Source organism: Lichenostomus cassidix, chromosome 18 (assembly GCF_008360975.1).
Source record: "Lichenostomus cassidix isolate B80296 chromosome 18, HeHo_3.0, whole genome shotgun sequence".
In the NCBI taxonomy this organism is placed as follows: Eukaryota; Metazoa; Chordata; class Aves; order Passeriformes; family Meliphagidae; genus Lichenostomus; species Lichenostomus cassidix.
The window spans coordinates 9,581,912-9,594,314 of NC_139498.1; the positions used below are offsets into that span (position 1 = coordinate 9,581,912).

The 12,403-nt window shown below is 46.7% G+C and overlaps 1 protein-coding gene and 1 long non-coding RNA gene across 2 annotated transcripts in view; one reads left to right on the top strand and one right to left on the bottom strand.

The window, feature by feature from the left end:
• LOC146429686 (uncharacterized) overlaps window positions 1-4,638 on the top strand; it is a 6,293-nt gene extending 1,655 nt beyond the window's left edge. Inside the window, exons 2-3 of the long non-coding RNA XR_014855646.1 lie at window positions 4,240-4,372; window positions 4,450-4,638. This is a non-coding gene — a long non-coding RNA (uncharacterized LOC146429686). The remainder of the gene's footprint in view (window positions 1-4,239; window positions 4,373-4,449) is intronic.
• LOC146429685 (myosin-3-like) overlaps window positions 1-9,294 on the bottom strand; it is a 23,824-nt gene extending 14,530 nt beyond the window's left edge. Inside the window, exons 1-17 of the mRNA XM_085077955.1 lie at window positions 9,076-9,294; window positions 7,742-7,885; window positions 7,505-7,661; window positions 6,754-6,781; window positions 6,564-6,672; window positions 5,948-6,040; window positions 5,568-5,631; window positions 5,391-5,489; window positions 4,851-4,954; window positions 4,632-4,770; window positions 3,961-4,079; window positions 3,613-3,762; window positions 2,992-3,162; window positions 2,003-2,312; window positions 1,762-1,835; window positions 735-822; window positions 526-643 (exon numbers count right to left, since the gene is read on the bottom strand). Of these exons, the coding sequence (XP_084934081.1) occupies window positions 526-643; window positions 735-822; window positions 1,762-1,835; window positions 2,003-2,312; window positions 2,992-3,162; window positions 3,613-3,762; window positions 3,961-4,079; window positions 4,632-4,770; window positions 4,851-4,954; window positions 5,391-5,489; window positions 5,568-5,631; window positions 5,948-6,040; window positions 6,564-6,672; window positions 6,754-6,781; window positions 7,505-7,661; window positions 7,742-7,885; window positions 9,076-9,279 (2,171 nt within the window). The 5' untranslated portion in view covers window positions 9,280-9,294. The remainder of the gene's footprint in view (window positions 1-525; window positions 644-734; window positions 823-1,761; window positions 1,836-2,002; window positions 2,313-2,991; window positions 3,163-3,612; window positions 3,763-3,960; window positions 4,080-4,631; window positions 4,771-4,850; window positions 4,955-5,390; window positions 5,490-5,567; window positions 5,632-5,947; window positions 6,041-6,563; window positions 6,673-6,753; window positions 6,782-7,504; window positions 7,662-7,741; window positions 7,886-9,075) is intronic.
• Window positions 9,295-12,403: the final 3,109 nt, after the last annotated feature.

Consider the following 12,403-nt stretch of genomic DNA (forward strand, 5'->3'; position numbering starts at 1 on the left):
AGAAGTGTTAACCCAGTACAAAATAAGAAGGCCATGTAGAACTAACTTGGATTTCCTGTTGAAGTCCCATTTGTTAGTGCAGCTCTATTTGGCAGTCAAACTTGGCATTTCATCAAAAAGCAGTATTGGGTTTAACACAATTTCCTCTCTGTGAGATGATTCTAGTTAGAATTACCTAAACCACATTCTTCAAACCTCTGCTAGAGAGTGGTTAAATACAGGATGTGCACAGACCACCCTCTGTATTTTTGCTGAAACATGCTTGTGTCAAATTTGAGAATTAATGCAAAGAATACCCAAACATTCAGATTAACAGGAATTAACTAAAAATAGGTTTTGCCATAGAGTATTGAGGAAGGCCTCTGGGTGGGCACTGCCATATCTAATTAGATATGTCTTCTGCTTTCCATGATTGTTAAATATTAAAATAGTATCTTCCTAACAACTATATCATGAACTGGTTTAGCAAGACTCTTCTTTCAAATGAATTGGGCTCAGTGCAAACACAAGAATGTTATTACAGACCTTTGTTTGAAATCCCCATATGACATCTTGTTAGGAAATCCTTTCCTGCAGATCCGAATGCCTTCCAGAACACCATTGCATCGCAGCTGGTGCAGAACAAGCTTGTGATCCATCAGGCCTGTGACAGAGCAACATGGGGACATACTGATTGTTCTAGCATTGGTTGATTGCTCTTTCTGCCCCTCTCTACTCTGTGTTTTATGTATTACCTGGGGTCTTTGTTTCATTGGGAATGATGCAACGCACAAAGTGAGGATGAGTTGTTCGCAAGTTAGACATCAGCTTATTTAGATTTTCCTGTAAAAAAAGATAATTTCTAATCTCTATATTTTCTTAGTTCTCAAAGTGATTTGACTCTGCTGGAAAATAAAAATTCAGAACTTTCTCCTTACTCTTCTAGTGAATATTCTACAATCCTGAATAGGCATCAACAAAGTAAATGGCTATTATTGAAGAACTTCTCTTCTGTCTTAAAATGAAAATGTATCCTTTAGTGGTTCAAGGCTGACCATAAGAGCTCTTAAACAAGATGAGGATGGAAAAATATGAACTATGTTGAAGGATACCACACACACACACACATATATATATATAATCTGTCTTGACCAAAAGAACTTTTGATCAAATGAATAAATGGATTAATTTCTTGCTTTTATTACTTAGATATAGTTACATATAAAAGACAATTGAACTAAAAAATCAGTTTCCCTATGACATCATAAGTCAGCTGCTCTGCAGGGTAGCTTTTGCTAGCATTGCAATTCCTTAATCATCTCATGCGATGATGACACACTCTGAGTATGGCCCACATCACTGCCAGGAGATGCTGCACTCCTCATCCTGCCAGGAAGGGATGAACCTGTTCCTGGCCTCAGTTATAGAAGCATCACAGCAGCATCAAGGCTGCAACATGTAATTTATGTTGCTCACACTGCCACACAGTGCCCTGGGCTCACAGAGCCACATGCTGGCAGAAGGAGGTGACAGCAGAGAAGGGAAGGATGCTGTTAGTGCCAAAGGTGAAAGTCAAGGCAGCTCACCATGCCACCTGACAAAGCACAACTTCCCTTTTTCACCATCATCCCATCGAACCTTCTCAGCAAAGCAGAACTCAAATGAAGCTTTACCAGATCCCAAAGGTAACTTGCCACAGAGCAGCAACAAAGAGAGTGGGGTTGTGGAGCCACGTGTGACAGGAGTGCCCTCTCAGCAGCCTCTGCCAGAGAACACACTTACCCGAAAGAGCACAGAGACTGTTTGGAAGGAAGAGCCCTTTTTCTTGGTTCCTTTCTTCTTTCCACCACCTTCAGCTGGAAAATGAGATGACAGTCCAGCTGAAGAACTGCTGCAGATCCCTTTGACAGTGTTATAATTGTGGATCTAATACACAGCACATGAGCACTGACTCAACACTGATCCACAAAAGATGAGAGGTACAGTAGGAAGCTGAACTGGAAACAGAATGCTCTGAGCTTACCTTCATCTATGGAAGCAAAGCTGGCATAAAGGTGGCATAAAATTTTCATTGATGATTTCTGGTACAACCCCACAACAGTTTCATTCAGAGGGTCCTTGTTCTTCTCCAGCCAGCCAGTGATGTTGTAGTCCACTGTTCCAGCATAGTGCACCAGGGAGAAGTGAGCTTCAGCCTTGCCTTTGCCAGGTTTGGGCTTCTGGAAGCTGCTGGATTTTCCCAGGTGCTGATCATAGAGCTTGTTCTTGAAAGAGGTGTCAGTTGCCTTGGGGAACATGCACTCCTCTTCCAGGATGGAGAAGATGCCCATGGGCTGAATGGAAAAATGGTGTTTTCAAATAAGATTAATTCAGGCTATAATAATACAGAGCGAAAAACTTGCTAAAATTGAAGTACTGGAGGTATTTTATAAAGCATTAGCCAGGGAGGAGAAAGTAAGCAAGATATTTTGTGAACAGCTGGCTGAATATCTTTGAAGATATTCAAAAGAACTCATAAGATTTTCATAAACAGTTTTGAACTACCCAGACAGTGTGTGGAAAACAAAAATAGTCAGGCAAGAAATGTGAAGTAACTTGTTAGAATACAGTAGTGACTTCTTACTCAGAAGGAACAAGATGCAAGGCTTTCTGGCATTTGAATTTAGCTGAGAGAAAAACCTGAGAAGGAGCCAATATGCAAAGACAGAGGACAACTGGAGTAAATATGACAGTGAAAAATGACAATTTATAATGAAGAGAGAATGAGAGAAAGGGAGGGAGAGAGGAAGGAAGGAATGAAGGAAGGATAAAAGCCGTGTCTTTTTAGAAGACAGGTACATTCCCATTGAGAGTATAATTAATTAATCACAAGGGTAATGTTTAAAGAAACAGAGGCGTTGAAGAGACCTGAAATCTTCCTAGAGAGATTGTATTGAAGGCACTCTGCAAACACTCTCAAGAACCCCTTACAGATCAAATTTGCGTGATTGCACAAAATCTTAAGAAACTCACCTTTTCTATAAGCTCAATGCAGGCAGCCAGGTCCATGCCAAAGTCAATGAACTCCCATTCAATTCCCTCCTTCTTGTACTCCTCCTGCTCCAGCACGAACATGTGGTGGTTGAAGAACTGTTGCAGTTTCTCATTGGTGAAGTTGATGCACAGCTGCTCAAAGCTGTTAAACTAATATTTGAGTAACTGTGTTAATAGTGTTAAACTGCCTCTAACCAATTTTTTTCACAGAGCTGTCATGGCAAGGTCAGCCAGACTGTCCCAGAAGGGTTTTGATAACAGTGCAAAGAATTTACCATGGGTGTCCAGGCTTACAGAAAAGTTGTGCAGTGCAGCACATGGTTGCTGCAGCCTGCATTGGCCATGGCTTGGATGGCCCTAATATCCCTAAATACAGATTCTGGGGGGAGAGAGACTGCAGCTTCATGGCTATGCTTCTGCCATGTTTCTTCTCTTACAAAGTGGGTGGATCTATAAAGGCAGAAGCAGCTTCAGACAGATTTGCCCTGCTCTTGAGGGCTGGACTGGGCATGAGAAGCAGGAAAGGTCAGAATAGTCAAACAAAATGAAAAAAGCATTTAAAAACAGGCAGAAGTCTGAGAGTACTGTGTAAAAGCAAACCTCAAAGATCTCAAAGCCAGCAATGTCCAAGACCCCAATGAAGTGCTGTCTTGGCAGCTTTGTGTCCAGCTGTTGGTTGATACGAACAACCATCCACAGGAAGAGCTTTTCATACACAGACTTGGCAATGGCATTCACTGCCTGGTGCACCTGCAGGGAGATGGTGACATACCTGTGTCAGAGCACTGCTAGTGCCTCCCCAGAATGAAACACCCATCTCCAAACCCCCAGACACAGCCCACTCAGTGCACTGACAGGCCCTAATGGTCCTGACCATGCTCAGCTGTCACCTGCACCCATTCCTGTTCCTTAGGGAGAGGATGGTCCCTGCTGCTTCTTGACACTCACCTGATCCACTGTTTGGCCCTTCAGGACATATTCATTGCCCACTTTCACCCGGGGAAAACAAAAAGCTTTCAGCAAGTCTGCTGAGTTCAGGCCCATCAGATATGCTGCTTTGTCAGCCTCTGGAAAACAAAATAATAACTTGAAATACTTTCTTCTTAGCATGGACATAGAGAGGGCATTGGGACCAGCCAGAGCTCTGAAATCTGCAACCTGATTGGCTTTACACCATCCACAAATCTTGAGTAACATTCTCATTTACTTTTCTGAACAACCTTGTAGGATTGATCCTCATGACAGGGTGGCTACAGCAGTCCCAACAGATGTGGTGAAACCCATGACTGCACTGTTGCTGGGACAACACAGAGTCTTTCCCTCCAAGACACTTCTCCACAATGTCACCCAAGCAGAACAAGTCTGGATGTGTAACCAGAAACTGCAGAATACTGCAGTTTTGTATGTAGGACCCAGGCAAAGGGTCCTATAGCAAAGTCTTCAGGAATAAAGTGGATGCAGAAAGTGCCTCTACTTGAGGTGGTAAGTTGAAAGTCAAACCTCCTTTTTATGTTCGTAGAGGAACAACTGCATCTCTCCTGGAAGACTCACTCCATTTCTAGAGAAAAATGGTATGGAAATAGTTGGAAATAGTTCTCTCCCAGCCATGAAGGTATTACCTTCTGTGCCATCAGGCTCTGCCTGCTCCTCACGTGGTTTCAGCTTGAACTTCATGTTCCCATAGTGCAGGATCGCCCCAGTCAGCTTGTAAATCGCCATTCTCTCATCAGGGCTGAAGCCCAAAATGTCAATGGCTGCCTGCACACCAGATAGATCAGCTGGTTTTAACAGTGGTCAGAGTAAAGGTGAGACTGTCTCTCCTTGCTAACTGTACTCACATCTGTGGCAACAAGCTCCTCCTGGTCATCAATGCTGGCCACAGAGATCTGCCCTTGGCTGATGAAGGGGTAGTCATATGGGTTGGCTGTGAGGAGGAGCATCTCTGGAAGGCAAACACAGGGGTGTGAGCCAGAGCCTGGCAGGAAAGATGGAACAATGGCTCAGCAACAGGCTCTCCTTCCTTTTACATCCCAAACTCTTGTTTTTCTATTAAGAGACAAGAAAGGCAGAGTAGAGCCGTTCATCTGCCTTCCACTGGGTGAGCAGTCCTGGTTTGCTGGGTTGTGAACTGAGAGCTGAGCACTCAGCACTGGCAGATACAGAACAAAGGCCATCCGCAGAAACAGCTTTTAAGAAAGATACTTTTAGATATCTTGTATGGCTTGTATGTACTTATCCTCATACATGACACACACTAATCTGTCCTGAAGGCACTTGCACTCCCTGGGGCTTTGCGCTCTGTCACTGAGCTGGCACATCCAGGGAAATGTTTCCCACACTGACTTTACTCAATGTCACCAGGTGATGGCTGTCCTTACCAAGCAGTTCAGGCTTCTTATTGGAGAGGATCTGGTAGAAGATATGGTAGCTTCTCTCAGCTTTCAACTGGAAAGTGACTCTTGACTTTTCCAGCAAGTCTGTAACATGCATGCACATAGACATTTTTCAGGTTCTTTAATTTCCAGCAAAGCTGTCAGCCCCCCTCAGGTACTCACAGGTCTCAATGTCACCAGAGGCCAGTTTTCCAGAAGCTCCAAAATGGATACGAATGAATTTACCCTGGCAAGCAGACAAAAGGTGGTGGTCAATGCAGCAATCTCAGAGTGTTTTTCCCTCTTCAGTCTTGGTGACAGCATCACCAAATCAGTCTGAATTAGTTTGGATTTTCAAAGACAGATAAAGAGGAACACTTTGCTGCAGCCCATGCAGCTGTGAGCATGAAACAGCTGCAAACACATCAGCATCTCATAAACAACCAAGAAATTGGTCAGCAAGAACATTTTTCCCAGCCAAGGGGCTCTCAGTTGCAACTAACAAGCAGGCAAAGAGCATTAGAAACACAGGAGGGCAGAGAGACAGACACAGGATGACTCACAAAGCGTGAGGAGTTGTCATTTCTCACGGTCTTGGCATTCCCAAAGGCCTCCAGCAGTGGGTTGGCGCTGAGGATTTGATCCTTGAGCGAACCCTGCAGGAATAATTGAATAATTATTGAAAAACACCAGGAGCTATGTGGTAGGGAAAAGTGACTCTGTGGCATGATTACATGTGCAGCCATGTGCCCTTCATTTCAGCTGTACAGTGCTATTGCAGCACCTTCTCTACTCCAGAATCAAGAACCAACACTGGGGGTAATCAGCAAATAACTCATTTTCCTCTTATTCAGGATTTCTCCCACGGTCAGAGCTCTGAGGTCTCAGCCACAGTGACAGATTGACCCATGTTAAGAAACTGGAGCCTCTGATTCTCCCTGAGCACCAATCCTGCAGACCTGGTTTCAGTCCAGGTAAAGCTACACCTGGGCAGCATCAGTGGCAGCTCTGGTGGCCTGTCTTTGTTGTGGTCCTAACTGCACATCAGCCCCTGGTCTTACTGCCTTTTGAAGACTGGCTGAAGCTAATAAAAGATGCTTTGAGGTAAGTGTTTATCACCAGTGCTGTCCACAGCCACAAGTGGATAATTGCCCCTCACCAAGCCCTTCCTCCTCACACCTTCACTGAGGACTCCTTCTTCGTGGGCAGGTCTGGGCTGACTGCAATTGTCGCATAGTACTGGATGACACGCTTCGTGTTCACTGTCTTCCCAGCACCGGATTCTCCACTGCCAAAATAAAGCACAGAGCCAAGAATAATCTGCCCACTTTTTGCTGGAGACAAAGTCCAAAGTGGCAGATGCACTTACGTGATCAGGATGGACTGGTTTTCGCGATCTGTCAAAGGGAAAAATACCTGCAGTCAGAGAAGCTGTAGGGAAAGTGCTGGTTCTCAGGTTACTGTGACCTGGTGTCCATCAGAATAAAATAAAATCTCTCCAGGCAAGACTGAAAAGGTGCATAGTCTACTCTCCTCCTCTGTTTTTCTCCCTATACTCCACTTTTTGTCTTCTCTCCTCTTTTGCTCCATCCTGCACTTGTTTTTTGCTTCTGCCTTTACCATTCTTTACCTTTATTACTATTTAATATAGGACAGGACTTAAGTCAAAATAAAACCATGTCTTTTGGTGACATTATTTCTACCAGCTCTGTTCTGGATGTACCTGCTGGTGCTTGAAGCCATGTGCAGGTGTGCTGCCTAGGGACTTTCCAGATAGTGTGTCCTGTCCCAGTGCAAATGCCCTTTGCAGAGGTCCCTGTTATGGTGCTTACCTTAGTACTTAGACAAGAAATACAGATAATGTGCAGCACAACAGCACAGTGGTTCAAAAATAAAGAAATTACTTCAGGAGATGGGGAAAACTGTCTGGAGCTGGTTTTGCATCACTTAGGGTTGATAATAAAGATCTAACAGATAATCTGCAATATTACACAGACCAAGCACTCTGCATGAGATGGCAAAGGCAACTGAGCCCATGGCAGCATGGAATGGCACTTGGCAGAAGAAGTGGTTCTGACACGTTTTTACTCTGAGAGTCTGGTTAAAATAGGAAAGCTCACCAGAGAGCATGAACTGATAGGCATTGTCAGAGATGGAGAAGATGTGTGGAGGAGCCTCCTGGCGCTTCTTGCCTCGGTAGGCCAACACCACCTCCGGGTTGTACACCGGCAGCCACTTGTAGGGGTTGACAGTGACACAGAAGAGACCCGAGTAGGTCTGCAGGAAAAAACCAGAAGTGTCACTCAAGTCCAGCTCCTGCAGCTGTATTTTCTCCTTTTCCAGAAGAAGGAACTTACGTAGATCATCCAGGAAGTGTAGCGGTCCTTAAGGTTGTAGAGGACAGCAGGTTCATGCAGGTGTGTTAACATGGCCACATCCTCAACTCTGTCAAACTTAGGGGGGTTCATGGCATACACATCATCAGGTTTGACAGCAACTGTCTACAGAAAGAAAGAATGAACCTTCATTCAGCAACTCTTGACAGTCCTTCCTCAAACACAGAGAAGTAGTAACATCACTAAGGCTGCTCTAATTCATCTTTTTCTTTCTGTTTAACTGCGCTAAACAAGATATGGCTATTTCAGGGCAAACACTGCAGCCAGCCAGAAACTCTACAACACTGGCACATTGGCGGGATGTAAATTTACTGGAATTGCTGTGACCACATGGACATGATTGGTGCTGGACCAAATCTTTCAACACATTATCGCTGACTATGAACTTTAGGTCACTGCTGCTCATGGCTGTAAGAGCCTGGGGCATATCTGCTGGCCAGCCAACCTCACAGCCTCCAGGCCTCCCATGACAGTGCCAGAGAGCCAGGACAAAAAACAACACAAGACTCATCATCAGCAAACCCATCCTTGGGACAGAACTGGTTCCACTCCTGCCTGTGGCGATTCCCAATTAAAGAAAGGCTCTCTCCCTACCAAATAGCACCGTTTGCTGGGCTCACACCATGGGGGACCATCCTGTCACACAGCCACAGCCTGTGGATATGTTGTGGGGGCGGCAGATAATATAGGAAAGTAGATGTTCACAGCTGGCAGCAGCTTATTTCAGCAACTGCTTTCTAAAAGCCTTGTAGCACCTACTGCCAAGATGTCAGTCACAGTGGTTCTTTGAACTGCTACAGTTATTCTTACAAAAGTTATCAGGACATGAGCTGCAAAGACATTTCAGTAGTTTTGGAAGATTAACACCTTGGAGGCTCTTCTGGGATACATCAGCCAGTGACACTGACACTTTCACATGCAAAGGGGACTTGCAAAGTATCTGTCTGCTCAGCTACCAGTAAAGGAAGGAATTTATGAGTGGATATGACAGTGTTAGCTGAGAAAGTGTTAAAAACTAAGTTAAGACTGGCAAGGCTATGATCCAACCTGGTTTAGAGCACTGCCTAATCTCTAAAGCCCAAATCAAGAATAATTATCCAATGAATACCTTTATTCCACCATCCAGAGCTATACTGCCCTGTAAAGGCTGTGCTGGTCCCAGTCAGAGGACAGGTGAGGGGAGGGCAGGGCAGATTTCATGCCTGAGCTAGACCAGTGCTTTCTGTGCTCCTCCCCAGTAGATGCCCTGGGTCCCTCAGCAGGGCTGGGAGAAGGGCCAGAAGGAATTCACTTACTCTGCCATCCTCTGTCTCGACAGTTATCTTCCCATGCTGCACAGCCTTAATCTTGCCCTTGGTGTACTCCACCTCGGGGTCAGCCACAAAGCAGTAGGTCTTGGCATCAAACGGCTGGTTCTGAGCTTCTATTCTCTCCTTCTCGGATTTGCGCAGGTACGGTGCAGCCTCACCAAAGAGCTCCATGCCAGCGTCTCTGCTCATGGCTGGAGCTGAAAGACAGACCCTGCTGGGCTGATCCCCTGTCTGGTGCTTAGGGCAGAGTGGAGCTGAACATTCACCAGCCCTCCCCAGCTGGCTGCTCCCAGCTCACCCCTGCCAGCTCACCCCTCCCAGCTCTCAGGTGTGTTCCACGAGGTCTTGAGGGAAATGTTTGCTTTTCCAAGCTGCAATGTGCAAAAGCAGTGAAGAAGAGCTGCCACTCTTCATGGCCTCAAGGAAAGGAGATCCATGTCCAAAGGAGGAGGACAAATGGGGGGCAAATGGGACAGATCTCTGAAGGATTCATGTAGTCCTTAGAAAAAGTGAAGCCCTGAAGATTGTTTTTCTTCTGGTTTTTAATTTATTACTTCTCTGTTAACATGGATCCTGTCCTGGTCCTCTGGTGAGCAGCCACAGTGGGCAGGAATGGACATGTGCTGTGGCTTGTTAAGGGAGCTCATGCAGGGGGAAAAAGAGTGACCTGCCCATGGTAAGCACAGGAGAAAAGCCAGCTCACACCAGCCTGGGCAAACTATTACCTTTTGTGCCTCAAATCCTCACCTTAACAATCAGTCAGCAGAAAGCAGGAAGGAACCAGCTGACATCTCAGATCTCTGAAAGAGAAAGAGTCAAAGGTCAGACTTCAGCTAAGCTACAGCCTCTCCAAAGGCCCAACACCTCTCACTTGCTGCAAGTAACTGTGCCCAGTTGAGGGCCAGTGAAGTTCACCAGGGACCACTCCTTCCCTGCCCAAGGAATGGCCCAGCAGGGAATCCACAGAATTCCCACCACAGTGCTATGGCTTTGCAAGAATCCAAGCATGAGGAACAGGACCTGTGGTAGGAGCCCTCTGTCCCTCTGAAGGTCAGTCACAGCATGGCCATGGGCATGGCCAGGACATCAGGAGCCACCAACAGGGGCTTTCTCCCCAACAGTTTTTATAGGCTCAGCTTAGCTCCCTTGGTTCAGCCCCTTCCCTATATTTGGAAGGAAGGGATCAACACTCCCGCTGGCTCACCGATTCATGTTCATTTTTTGCCATATACAGTGTGTCAAGAAAGGACCTGCTCTTTTCTCCCACTTTAGTAACTCTGGGACCTATCTGTGGTTTGTACACTTTTCTTTAGTGGGAATTTGCTCTACTGGGAACATGCTGTCCTGCCAGCTATGACCACAGCCAGCACTTCACTCCACTCTCACCTACATGTCAAACAAATGATAGAGCAGAAGGGACCTGCCTCACTGCTCCTGCTCACAGGATGCCTGGGCAGAGCTGCACAATGGTGAAGGAACCCAAAGCAGCTCTGTATGGGGTGGAGAGCAAGGCTACAGGAAGGAAAAAAGGATGAGGATTCATGTAGGGTCAGTTATGGCATTTCTTGTGGCTATCCACCACTATATGGGTCAGGGAGGATGGGGTGAGAAGCCATGACTGAACTATGATGTGACAAACCATGGCAAAACAGAGACTAATCAGAAAGAACACCCAAATCTGGCCAGGAATGGACAGCTCATGAATGTCAAACCATGAATACACCACACAAGTTCAGCTTCAAATACAACTTTGGCTGCCCACGATATTCACTGCCCTTGCTGCCAAAAGGAGCTGCAGAAGCCTCATCACACCATGCTGAGCAGGTTCTTAGACATGTATGACTGCAATTCCCACACTGACTCTTGTAAAACTAGCAAAATTGACTCATAAACTCTTGAAAAGGGGTTATGGACCCCCTTAGGGCCAGGGTGGGCTTTGAACAGAGGTCTCCCAGTCTCAGACAGGCTGTTTGGTTGGTATAGAGCTGCCAGGCAATGGCTGGCAGGGCAGCAGTTAGCAGGAACCGTGGGATCCTTCATACATTGATGGAGTGAACTCCTGCTGCAGGAGAGGAAGGGTCTCTTCCATCCTGAGCCATTCTGGCTGTTCTGGTCATTTGTCACTGTTCAGTAACCCCTGTTTGCTCCCTGTACTGCATGGATGCTCACTCAAGGCTGCAGCCTTCCCTCAGCAGAACAAAGCCAACAGAACTTGTGTGAAGCCAGAAGCCACTTCCACCCACCCCAAATAACTCCTGCCACCTCCCACAGCACCCTGGAGCACCCTGGGACACCTGCAGCTGCTGTGCAGCACAGGGGATGTCACCCTGTCTTTTGGACACAGTGGCTGATCCTGTTTGTGTTGGCCCAACAAGACCTGACCCTGTGGGCTTGCAGCAGAGTCACTGTCACCAGGGTTTTGAAAAACATCTTTCATGTTGCCCTTAATTTCATTTAAGGTCACTAAAAATGGACACCGCAGCCACATATCTCATGAACCATGAATTCCTAGAATCCCCCTAAGCCCAGAGGATGAGGGAAAAGCTTATTTTAGCATGCATCCCTTGTGATCAGCCCTTTGAACTCAGCACAGTGGATGTACTGAAAGCAAAAAGCTGAGGCACACCAGACCAATGAGCAATCTGAGGCTTTGTCCTGATACCAAATTGCCACTGTGATTCAGACAGAATATTTCCTGCTCCCAGGCATGCTCAAGGCAAGACAGCTGGACCTCACTCACACAATCATTGGGGCTGGAAAAGATCTCAAAGATCAAGTCTAACTTTTGACTGATCCCTGCCTTGTCACCCAGCCCAGGGCACTGAGTGCCACATCCAGGCCTTCCTTGAGCACCTCCAGGGATGGGGACTCCAAACCTCCTTGGGCAGACTGTTCCAATGTTTGACCACCCTTTAAATGAATAAATTCCTCCTGGTGTCCAACCTGACCCTCCCCTGGCCCAGCCTGAGGCTGTTCCCTCTCCTCCTGTCCCTGTTCCCTGGAGCACAGCCTAACTCCCTGGCTGTCCCCTCCTGTCAGCAGCTCTGCAGAGCCACAAGGTCCCCCTGAGCCTCCTTTGCTCCAGGCTGAGCTCCTTTCCCAGCTCCCTCAGCTGCTCCTGGTGCTCCAGACCCTTCCCCAGCTCTGTCCCCTTCTCTGGAAACGCCCCAGCCCCTCAATGTCTTTCTTGTTATGAGGGGCCCAGAACTGGACAGAGCGCTCGAGGTGCCTCAGCACTGCCCAGCAGGGAGATGGTCACTCCTGCTCCTCCTGGCCACACTGTGGCTGGTACAGACCCAGATGTCGCTGGTGT